At 31.1% G+C, this 12,770-nt stretch overlaps 1 protein-coding gene across 2 annotated transcripts; it reads left to right on the top strand.

Annotated features, from left to right (window-relative positions):
* Positions 1-5,750: 5,750 nt before the first annotated feature.
* LOC110704437 (methylesterase 17-like) lies at positions 5,751-10,411 on the top strand. 2 transcript variants are annotated; one of them, XM_021882219.1, is made up of 4 exons: positions 5,756-6,278; positions 6,741-6,881; positions 9,114-9,248; positions 9,995-10,411. In XM_021882219.1, exons 1-4 carry the CDS (start codon positions 6,009-6,011, stop codon positions 10,157-10,159), a joined length of 711 nt encoding a protein of 236 aa, XP_021737911.1. In that variant the 5' UTR covers positions 5,756-6,008; the 3' UTR covers positions 10,160-10,411. The 2 variants fall into 2 exon arrangements, with proteins under 2 accessions (XP_021737912.1, XP_021737911.1); XM_021882220.1 differs by lacking the exon at positions 9,114-9,248 and having other exon boundaries at positions 5,751-6,278.
* Positions 10,412-12,770: the final 2,359 nt, after the last annotated feature.

Raw genomic sequence — 12,770 nt, 5'->3', positions numbered from 1 at the left:
ACTATTAAAGGGTTTATGATCAATCTACTTTTTGAATTTGATTTAATAAGTATTTAAATTAATCCTCTTATTGAGACTATAGTGGAGTGGATGGATTGATCCTTGGATCTGATGATTACCGTTATGGTTTTGTTTGGTTTAATATTAGTAAAGGAAAGAAAGAGAAAGGAATGGAAGGGAAGGAAAAAGAAAGGAAGAGAAGGGACAAAAAAGAAACTATCATTTTACGGTGTGTTTGGATAGCAAAAGAGAAGAGAAAGGGAAGGGAGGGAAGGGGGAGGGAAAAGGTAAAGTTACATTTTTCCTCCAAAATTTTCCAACACTGGAAGGATTTGGTTTATTAAAGAGGGAGGGAAAATGAATCATTCCGTTTCTTTTCCCTTCCCTCCTATCAAAAGTTCTCTCAATCCAAACAAAGTGTTAATGTTTGGTTTGATTAGTAAAGGAAGGGAAAAGAGAGGAGTCTACTGTTTAGTATGACATTAGTAAAAGAAGGAAAGGGAAAGGGAAAGGGAAACTAATCCTAAGCTTGATAGATTTAATTTATTTTTTTCCTCTCAAATTCCTCCAATTTGGGAGGAAAGGAAAGGGAAGATTTTGTGAATGAAGCTTTCCTTCCATTTCCCTTCATTTCCTATCAAATTCCATTTAATTTTTAGAACCAAACACAGGAAGCCATAATTTTCTTTTCGTTTCTTTTCTTTTCCTCCCAACCAAAAAGGGCCTACGAGTTTTGATTTTCCATCATTTAAACAAGAGAGCTAGTTTCTCTCCTATCATTCAAATAAGAGAGCCGGTTTCTCCCCATGGTTCTATTGCCCTTCCGTCTCATTCTTCTTATTTATTCTTATTCATTCAATGTGTAGATGAATTTGTATTATAATTTGGAAGATTTGCTTATATTCTCTATATGATACTATGTAATTTACAAATTAAACCAAATCATTTGTTTTTGATGTACTACTTAAGGCAACGTGTATGTTACTTAGGTTTAAGCTTAATTTGATATTTGTTGACATTAAACCTAATTGAGTATACCTAAATGAGGGCTTGTGAAACTTAAATATCATTCGAATATGTTTGAGTAATAGTTGGAAAATTATCAGCTCATTGACTATTTTTAGAAAGAATTTTTAGTAGAATTTTATGAATTATTAAGAATTCACAAATTCTTATATGTGGCCGGCCACACCGTGTGGCCATCCATTATGAGGATTACTTCGTTAGTGTCATAGGGGTTACTTCGTCAGTATTACAGGGGTTATTTCGTCAGTGTTAGAAATTACTTGGTCAGTGTTACAGGGGTTACTCAATTAGTGTTATAGGGGTTATTTAATTCGTTTACAAGCGACTACATGATATAACCAGCCGCACACAGGATGGATTGTTGGGAATAATAATTTGTGATCTCTTCAATCGGAGCCTTCAGAGATAAGAAGCATGGTTATAGGGAAGGAAGATCTCTTATTTCCAATTTGGACTTGTCAGGTGTGGGCTTGGCACCATTTTATGACTTGGTAGTCTTTACAAAGTCCATTTGATTGTTTAAGCTAACGTTGTGGACAAGTCCAATTATACACACACAAATTGGATTTGATTGATTTAGCTATTTCATTCAAGTGGGCTAATGAGCTAATAACATAATTCTTATTTCTAAGATTTCCAACACAAAGTTATTTACAGTATTAATTTATTGTAGTACGCTAATAAAATGAAAATTAATTGCAGATTTAAATTGGGAATTTGCTGGCATTTTGGGTAAATGGGTGAAAATGTGCTCACCGTCAATCAATATAACCTAACTTAATACTAAAATAGACACCGAGAGTGACACGTGTCACATACTGATGTTGTTTTTTCCCTCCAAAACTCTCCTTTCCTTTTTAACCTTTTTTTTTTTTTTTTTTGTTAGTATTTGATTCTATAATAATATCTTTCCACATCTTTTATATTATTTTTATGACAAATACATATTCTTTTTACTTGGTGTTCATAATTTTTCTATACACATTTACCTAAATAATTATTCCAACTACTTTTTAATTATCTTTTAAGTGGAGTATTAATAAATTTTACCAAAAAAAAGTAATAATAAATTGATTTAATTATAAATGTTAATAAAGAAATTACTTTAAACCATCACAATTATTTTTTTTCAAATACCTCTAGCTAATATTTTATTTCATTTTCAATATAACTATATATTCAAATTAATTACAATTTTGTTTCTAAAATTTTACTACTACATATATATTATCACAAATTAGGATTTATAGAGTATAGTATAACTATAAAGTAAATGTTGTGTTTGACAATTATATCATATGTCTAATTCTAGGAAAAGGTAAAATTTCAATCAATTTTTTTATAAATTATATAATTAAAAAAATCAATATCTTAGTAAAAGCAAAAAAAAAAAAAAAAAAAAAAAAAGAACTTTTGCCTAGACACTTGATTAAGATGATAGATTTATTACATTCGAAATTCATAAATAATCTGCATACTAAAAGACATGCCAGACATAGTGACAATTGGTATCTTCTTCTGTATATATATATATAGGGTTGGGATCCAATGAGAAATTTCTTAAAATGAGAAGAATGAGAAGGAAGAAATGTGCAAAAGTTTTTCACTAAATGTGCAAAATTGATTTTTGAACTAATAATATTTTTTTAATTTTCTTGAAAATCAGAAAATGTGCACATTATGTTCAAAATTTATGCACATTGAATTTCTATCAAATTTTCTTTTGCACATTTAGTTCGAAAAATATGCACATTCAGTACAAAAATTATGCACATAAAATCCTTTTATGCACATTGAATTTCTAGAAATTTTCTTTTGCACATTTAGTTCGAAAAATATGCACATTTAGTACAAAAATTATGCACATAAATCCTTCTCATTTTAAGGAACTTCTCATTTGACCCTAAATCCATATATATATATACACACACGGTTAAACTTTTAAGACAATAAACAAAAATAATATAACTAGCTACAATTATTGGATAGCTTCAAACACATTTTTTATAACAACAAAAAATGACGATATCGTATATGCAGAGCATCAATCCATAAACTAAAAATGTAATAAAATAGAGGAACTAATATAGATTAGTGTTGCCAGTTATTGATTGTTCTTGCGTGCCTTTAATGATCAAAGTAGTATTTTTCCATTGAAATGATTTTTTAGATATAAAAGGTGATGTGTGTGTGTGCGCGCGCACACTTTTGTTGCGCTAATAGTTTTAGTCAAGATTTTAGTCTATTGTATTTGATTAATTTTTGATGTTTATTAAAAAGATATTTTTATATAAGTATTTACTAATATGGGCACTAGACCTAATCAAACCACACCCGCCTAAAAAATTTCTCGGGTTTGGGTAGCCCAAAAAAATCCATTTTTGTTTAATTTTTTGCTTTGTCTATTAATACAGATTATGACATTATAATTTCTATATATTTTACGTGTATGTTTAATCAAATTTTATTTGTTGACTATAACTAATTTTCTTAAAAAATTAGACTTACCGTGCATGTCACGGGCCTTAAACTAGTACCAGATTAATAATTAGTCTTATTAGTCAAATAAGAATATAGGATCAACTCTAATAAATTAAAATAAGATTAGTTCAAATGTAAAAAACACAATACTCCGTATAATCTACCACTAATCAACAATTTCAACATCAATTCAATTAAAAATATTACATTAATAAAACTTGACTTCCCAAAATATACATTGTACATTAGCCGGAGAGCACTAAAAAATTGTATATTATCCAAAATTAAGAAGGATGGCTGAGAACAGCTATTAAACATTGGAAATATGGTCGGGCTAATCAGCCTGCTGTCACAAACAAACAAACAAAAAGTCCCAATAATCTGATTTGAAAATTGTTAATTTAGTCCATTAATTAATTTGGTAACAAAGCATGACAGTTGTAATCTTGCAATGTCAATGCTTGAAAATTGAAGTATCGTCGACACTCGACAGACATACCTAAGCACTATCATTTCTTTAAGCAAGCTATCTCCATGGCTCTAAATTTTATGGCAATTCTCCTTTAAATAGGGGCTTTTGTATATTTGGTACAAGTTTTAGTCAAATACGAAATACTCTTTTAATCTACGTACGTAACATATAATACTCGTATTATATGAGGTTGAGATGATGAAGTAGTGACATCGCTGAGATTTACGGATACCAACCATATTAGGAGCTACTGAGATTTACGGATTTCAAAGGCAATCTTTAATTTGTTATTACTCCTAGTTGTTCTTGAAGTAACCTTGTGCTGTGGCATACTACACCGTACCTCAACTATAAGCTACTTCGTATTAGCTAGTCTACGCTCTATCGTATGATTTTAATTAAATAAAGAACTTTCATAAATTAGTTACTTAGTTATAGCTGTACTGTAGATTAATATAAGCTCTTTGCTCTAATTAATGGTTAAAGACAATGGTGAAAATGCAAGATGAATTCATGAACTTCATTTTGAATCTAGTTTACCCCAAAATTATTTGCCATATTCCAACAACTTTTGACGTTGACTTTACACCCCTATAACAAAATTTCGTGGTAACTTCATTGGATGACTTAGGAATAACCTGTGATATCATTAAATGACCCTTTGAGCAATGATTTCTCAGTTGACTAAGATATAATGCTTATGACAAAAAAAATAATCCTCCCTAAACCTACCTTCATATGAAAAGCCATATGCTCAAATAAGATGAATTAAGACATATATATATGTTGAATCAATTCATCAAATATTAAGACATACGAAACATAAGCTAAGTTGAATCAAACAAAACAAAAAATAAGTCAAAATTTAGGCAAGTAAAGACACCCTAATTAACCATGATGAGTAAATTTGAGCCAAATCAATTTATTTAACCAATCACTCAAAAATAAATAAAAAAAAAGTAGATAAGGGGGAAAAAAAAGAAAAAGAAAAGATATACATCGTGTTCGATATCGGGCTAGAGCAAGTTCAAACCCAATTAATTAGCCTAATGGCCCAACCCCATAATACCTAAGACAAATACCACCTGATACTTGATGCTCTCTCCGACTCTCCGTTATTAAATACTTGCTCCATTTCTTCATGCGCGGAGTTTTAGGAGTAATTGAAGAAAGTAATAAAATATGAAGATAGTGGGGTAGTGGAAGAATAAAAAAATTATAAAAAGCAGTTGAGGAAATTGGAGGAGAGATAATATAAAATTAATAATACATGATTTATGTTGGATCTACTAGTTGAGATAAATGAATTAAATATCGTAAAACCTTTCCAAATAAGAAAATGGAACAAGTATTTAAAAATGGCCGGAAATAAAAAATGGAGCAAATATTTAAAAACGGAGGGAAAACTTCTTAATTTATAACAAAATCATACTACATATTTTCTTTTAATTTTTTTTTTTGTGTGCGCTAATTTGCGTAATTAATAAAATCAAATGGAGTAAATTGTACAGCGTAATCCATATGAACAATAACCCTAAAATTATACGAGCTACACACTATTATTATCCCATTATTATTAAGGAGTAATTATTTTGATAAGCTATTAATTGCCATAATTTTTTGTCAAATGAGAACTATACTTGGGGACAAAGGAAGTAAAATAAAAATAAAAACCCTTACAGAGGTAATTAATGTACATTCGCATCTTAAAATATAACGCGGTTAACTTATTGGTGGCAGAAATTTTAAAAAAAAGAAAAAAATTGTGGCTGCCTGACAATTAAACTTTTAATATTCGATTTTTTATTTTTTTTTTTGTAAATTGTTCCACAGTCTATCTATTTCATTATTTATTTATTTCAGTGATTCCATCATCCTTTTGTTTTGTAGCCACCTACCTATAAATACACAACTTTTATAACCAGTAAAAGCAACCCCAAACTAGCATTTCTCATTCAGCAGTCTTTCCCTATTTACCAAACTAAATTAAAACCAAATTAAAGCAACTTTTATTCTATAATTTCCAACCATGGGTGAAGAAGTTTTGGATAATAATATGTCAAAACTATCCTCCTCATCATCACTATCACCACACTTTATCTTAGTCCATGGTGTTAGCCATGGTGCTTGGTGTTGGTACAAGGTTCGAGCCCTCTTAGAGACTTCCGGTTGCTCGGTCACGTGCATCGACCTTAAAGGGTCCGGTATTGAACCATCCGACCCCAACTTTGTGGTTTCCTTCCATGATTACAACCACCCTTTGGTTGATCTCTTGACTTCACTCCCTAATCAAGAAAAGGTTAGATTAGTCTTTTTATTATATCGTCATTTTTTTTGGTTTCCTAGTCATTTTCGTGGCACAATTAATAGTTAAGGTCTAGTGCATCTGATCTATAGTAGTTAATATAAATGGAACCACAATAATTAAGAGTGATTAATATATTTATTATTACTTGATTAAGAAAAATACTAAACATAGTCGTAATAGTCATGAACATTACTACTAATACTTGCTACAGAGTAAAATTTAGAGTACTAAACATTAATAACATGGAATGATGTCTAAATTCGTCTTAATTTTGTATTTTACTTATGGTATGTTTTAAGGTAATCCATAACAAATAAAAAGAACAGTGACTTTCACGCTTTGCCTTTTAATTTACAACCTTATTATTTTTTTTAATCATCAATATCTTTAATTAGACTTAAATACTGTAATACGCCGTATTATTTTAATATACATTAAGGATGAGTTTCGCAGGTGATATTGGTAGGACATAGTGCGGGGGGAATTAGCGTGACAGAGGCCATACACAAGTTCCCAGAGAAGATAGAAGCTGCTGTTTATGTTGGAGCCACCATGCTTAAGTTGGGTTTTCACTCTGATCAAGATGTTAAAGATGTGAGTTCCTAATTATGCTTTGTGTTATTATCATTAATTACTAACTTATTAGGTTAATTAAACAAGAGTAGTACTCCGTATTTGATACGACGGAATAATAACATAATACCCCGTACTCGTATGTATTAGCATATTACTCTATTAGTTGTATACATCTGTTTATATACAAGACATGCAAAGGGCTAGTTTGGGAACTATGAAGATCAAAGTAATTATTGGAGATTTTAGCATGTCTCAAACTTTAATTATTTTGATTGACTCAGATTTTCAATTTTGCTATAAATTATAAATTAATACTATAAAACATTATAGGAAGTGCATTATGCTTTGATGAACATAATTTCATAATTATTAAGTGGACAATAATGATAAGTTTCCAATATTGACTTGGAGCTTATGATTAAATAGAAAATAATTAAGAGTGATGATATTTCTTTTATTTATGAACTTTTTAAAACATAAGCAAAAATTGAATATGGTTGGAATTTACACCATAAGGTTGGAATTTTATGAAAATTAAAAATACTGTGATAATTCAAATACAATATAATATATTAAAAAGTATATATTTTTAAAAACAAGCATGGATCTTAGTTAGCTAAAAGTGTATAGTACTGTATTATATGAAGTTCTTAATAGATGTTTTGTAAAGTATTTATAAAGTCAATATATAAACCTTTCACCACTTTACAATAACTCTTATTTTCTTATTATATACGAATTAGTATATATATGTACGAAAAAGTGGTTTTTCCTTAGAGTTATCATTTATAGCCTCGTACACACGTGGTTAAACCTTAATTTAAAGATAAACTAATCCAAATAAAGACAAATTAGTACTAATAAAGTAATAATGGATAATAAACAGGTTTTGTACAAGATCTCATTACATGACAAAATACAATATGTAACATTTATTCTATACAATTATATAAGCACAATCATGGGAGAATAGATGTGGACCACACCAAATCCTAACAAACCTAAAAAATCTATTTCATTTTTATTATAATAAAATATTTTTAGACCCTAAATTTCTTATGTTTAATTAAATAGTCAAAATTACGTCAGAAATTAGGTAATTTGCTTAATTTTCCATAGACAGAGAAGACTAGCTGTAAATTTGGTGGTCCATTGACTTAATTATGTCTTAATTACTCAACAAAAATTACCAAGTAGTTCTACTTGCAAAAATTAAAATTGAGTTCAAAGATTTTGAAAAATAATTCGAGATAAAAGTGTAAAATCTACTGCCTAGATTTCGTAAATCTAATCAAGCCCCAATGATTAGCTGGAAGTGAAGGTACAATCACGGTAAAAAGAAGCATCTCTGCCTTTTTATTCACTTGAGAAAAAAAGCACTTTGTTCGAATTGGCCTATTAATTATTTTTTTTTCTTTTATTTTTTTTCCCCTCTAATAAAGGACATGATTTTATCTACACTATCAAAAGTGCGAGAACTTTAATTTCATTTTAATTTTTGCTTTTTAATAGAATTTTATACGTAATCATAATAAGAATGTTTAAGGGGTTAATGTAATATGCTCTTTAGACTATATTAATAGCTTACAAACATACAGTAGTAAAGTGTAAAAACCATTCTTTTTATACTTTGTTGATTTCGCACACTATTCTACCTAAAAGATATTCTTATATAAAATTATAAATTTACGATAGTTAAGTGTAAAAACCATTCTTTTTATACTTTATATAGTCATTGTTAGTCCTTTACTACTAATATTTTTGTCTAAACTTTGAATATAGTAGCTAGCTCTTGGTGTAAATTGAATATGGTGGCCAATAAATCACCTTGACTTTCAAATTCGATCAATTCTTGTAACATCTATGGTTCATTAAGAAGTGATAAAATATAAAACCAATCTTAATCGAGGTTAATTTTTACCTTAAACTTTTGATTAAGTTAATTATTTGACATGGTATCAGAACAAACATGATAAGAAAAATAAGTTACAATATCAAATCTCATTCACACCTTTCTGTTGAAAATTTAGCATTGGTTATAAGAAAATCCATATTTAAAGGCTAAAGGCTAAATGGTTTCATTGGAGAGGACGTGATAGAAATATAAAACCAATCTTCAAATTCTAACCATTACTCATAGAGTCATAGTTGATTTTGATTGAGTTGATCTTTGGACAAGAAGCAATAATTTCTCTGAAGTTGAAATATAACCTCTTTAAAATAACATTTTTGCTGGTTGACTAATAATAGGGAGCTCCAGATTTGTCAGAATATGGCGAAGCATATGATCTCGGATTTGGATTAGGAATGGATCAACCACCTACAAGTGCCATTATTAAAAAAGAATTGCAACGGAAAATTTTGTATCAAATGACTTCTATTGAGGTACTAATTCACATTATTTTATTTTGAAATGTGAACATAGTATGTCCCTTTGATATTATGATATACATACGTAGTACAAGTATATATATACATAGGTGCATCATATGTTGGGATCCACATAGTCCTAAGAACTGCATCATCAAACATACTTAATTTCATCAAAGTCAATAATTCTTACTCTTGTGTACGTAATGCGTGAATGACATACAAGAAACTCTTTGTTGATACCAAAAAACAGTATAAAAATGACTGAATTTTAAGATATGATTAACAATAGAAATAATTTCATACCTTCTTCAGGAGAAGACAAGGGTAAAGTTGTTTTAGGAAGCTTAATAATCCAAATCGACCATATAAGTGATATCACATACTTTCTCCGTTTCTTTTTAGTTGACACATTTTTTTAGTCACGTTTGTCAATGCACAAATTCAACCGTTAATATCTTTAATTACTGATTACCAAAATTTATAAAAAGTTGATATTTTTAAAATATATATCGTGACGAATCTATTAAGACCGCACATGACTATATTTTTCATTACATATAAATCACAAAATACGGTCAAAGGAAAGTGTGTGAATAGTGCTAAAGTCAAAACGTGTCAACTAAAAAAAAAACGGAGGTAGTATAAGTCAACGTATAATATGTGTGATTTGATGAGACATGATCAAGTATTGGTTACATATATCCTAAGCACCCATTGTATAAATTGTAACGTAACCATTTGTTATACATACATTATAGGATAGTACACTAGCGGCGATGCTGTTACGGCCATTCCCACTAGCCATAACAAAAGCACAATCGGAGGAAGGGAAAGACTCAGAAAGGGTAGCTCGGATATACATCAAGACATTGGAAGATAGAGTGATAAAGGCAGAGCAACAAGATGCAATGATAAAGAGATGACCACCAACACAAGTTTATGGGATTGAAAGTGACCATTGCCCTTTTTTCTCTAACCCACTTGTGCTCGCTGGCTTGCTCCTTAAAGTTGCTACTACTACTACTACTAAAATTACTTTTTAGGAGTACTACCTCTACCTATGTAAATGATTTATATATATTGGACTTTACTTTTAGCATAATTCTCACATGGATTGTCTTTTTGGTAATTGTTTAAAGAATCTCTCTCTCTAGCTATATACTTATATTTTATAATGTGAATAGGTCTATTTTGGATCATGTAGGTTTGAATACATGAGGGTTTGATAAATAAATTATGTATTACATATATTGAATAATTACATGTGCATTGAACCCTTCTTAGTACATAAGAAATAATTAGCCAGCATAACCAAATGATTAGAATTGAGCTAAGTTACAGACTATTATCATATGGAGTGGCTTAATTATGTGCCAAAGGACTGAGTCGAGCCAACTTATGAGCCAAAAAAAAGGTGTCTAATTTGAGGGCTATGCCAAGCTTTGACCTAAAAAAATGTATTTTTGAACTATTCAAACTAATATGACATTTCAAAACATGATATATAATCGCCCAATTCAATTTCACAATTTTTAAGTTTGTCAACCAAAACAACAGGCTAATGATGATCAACTCTCTAATGGGATAGAGAAGTAAGAGTAAATTTAAACCACATAGACTAACCTTCCTAGCTCGATTTTCTTCTTTCTTCATCACATGTCATATCATTGTGATAAAAGGATAGTGTTCATTAGACATTATATAGTTGATCTAAGTAAAGAGAAGGCACCCAAAAATGACCTAATACCAATAATCTTGGATGTGCTATTACTGTTAATACGCAATAACCCATCATCATATATAGAGTCAACTCTTATCTAGAAACTAGAGAAACCATCTAAATATTGTCTTCCATTAGCACTTTCTTAGTGGTTCACTCTAGTCCAAATTCAAAAACTTTTATGCATCTTTCATTGAAGATTCAAGTTTGATCCTTTAAAACATTGTGACAAAAAAATGGGCCAGTAGCCACCTAATAAATTTTTTACACTTGAAAGGATTTTGGAAAATTTATTTCCCGGCCCTAGCTTTTCCACCGTGGATTTGACCGTCTTGTATCCAAAAAGCTAGAAATTTGTATAGTTTCGACATAAAGTTGGATGAGTGGAAATAAAGCTTTTCATACAATTACACATCGAAACGTGGGGAAAACTGGGGATTGATTGATTGATTTGGGTACCTCTAAGAATGGGGTTATTATTAAATACTATAATCACATCCATGTCTAACACTTTGTTTGGATAGAAGGAAATGAAAGAAAAAGAAAGGAATGAGACAAACTCTCTTGTTTGGGTAAAGGATTAGAAGAAAGAAGGGAAAAGAGAACGAGGGATCCATTTTTCCTCTCTCTTTAATAAGCATAATCTCTCCAAAATTGGAGAGATTTGTTGGGAAAATGGAGTTCACCTCTCCCTCCCGTTCTTCTCTCTTCCCTTCCTCTTCTATCCCTCCCCTTCCTTTCCCTCCTTGTTTCCTATCCAAACAAAGCTAAATGTTATTCCTAATTTGATTTTTTTTATTTTTTTTTTAATTTGGTGAGACAATCGCTATTAAAATAAAAGCAATATGTAGAGTTCGAGGACACAGAACTGTAGAATTAAGAATTATTATTATTAATAATAATCGTCATGTGATTCTGTCATAAATCCATCCTAAACTTATAGCGGCAACAATGCTCGTCTCATATTTCCCAATAAGAAAAGTTATTCCATACAAGAAATAGCTCCAACCATTGAGCCAACTTAATTTTAATTTCCATATAATATGCATGCGCTGCAAATTGAATATAATTTGCACGGGATAAGCAGAATGGAATGAATAAAGGGAAAGAAAAAAAATAGAATGAAAAACCTTAAAATTTACTATATACGAAGTATGTTGTTTGTTTTAATAACAAAAGTAAACAAACCTCCAGCCCCACCACCACCACACAACCACCTATTTCCTTCACTTTCCACCTTCTCTAGCCACCCCACCATCCATCGGTTTGCCGCCCCTTGAAAAGCCCTCCCCTCCCTCGAAAAACATCCGCCACACCCCCGTAAAACCCTAGAAACTCCTCCCAAAAAACCGTCGGCCACTAACCCAATTTTCAAGTCGAAGATATGGTAGCATTCCCAGTCAAATTGTTTGGTGAAATTCATTGCCTTGAACATTTTGATTCTATGAGGAGCATGATAGTCATGCTATCATCGCAACAATGGGCCGGTTTCGAGGGTGGGGGAGGGACGGCCGACGATCTTTCGGGGAGGGGGAGGGGTTTCTAGGGTTTTGCAGGGGTGGGGGATGAATTTCGGGGGAGGGGAGGGCTTTTCGGGGGGGGGGCGAGGGGCGGGGGAGGGTCGGCAAACTGGCTGGGTTGTTGTGCATGGGTGGTGGGGGTAGGGTAGGAAGGTGGTGGATGGTGTGGGTATGGTGGTGTAATGGTGGATAAGGAAAAGGAAAAGCAATGGAAAACCTAGGGAGATGGAGAATCAAGTTGGAAGGATTTGGGGGAATGGAGAGCTGAGGGTAAAGCCGTAAAGGGAATGGGGA

Source organism: Chenopodium quinoa, unplaced genomic scaffold, assembly GCF_001683475.1.
Source record: "Chenopodium quinoa cultivar QQ74 unplaced genomic scaffold, ASM168347v1, whole genome shotgun sequence".
Classification (NCBI taxonomy): domain Eukaryota; kingdom Viridiplantae; phylum Streptophyta; class Magnoliopsida; order Caryophyllales; family Amaranthaceae; genus Chenopodium; species Chenopodium quinoa.
This window is presented reverse-complemented; position numbering and strand designations above follow the sequence as displayed.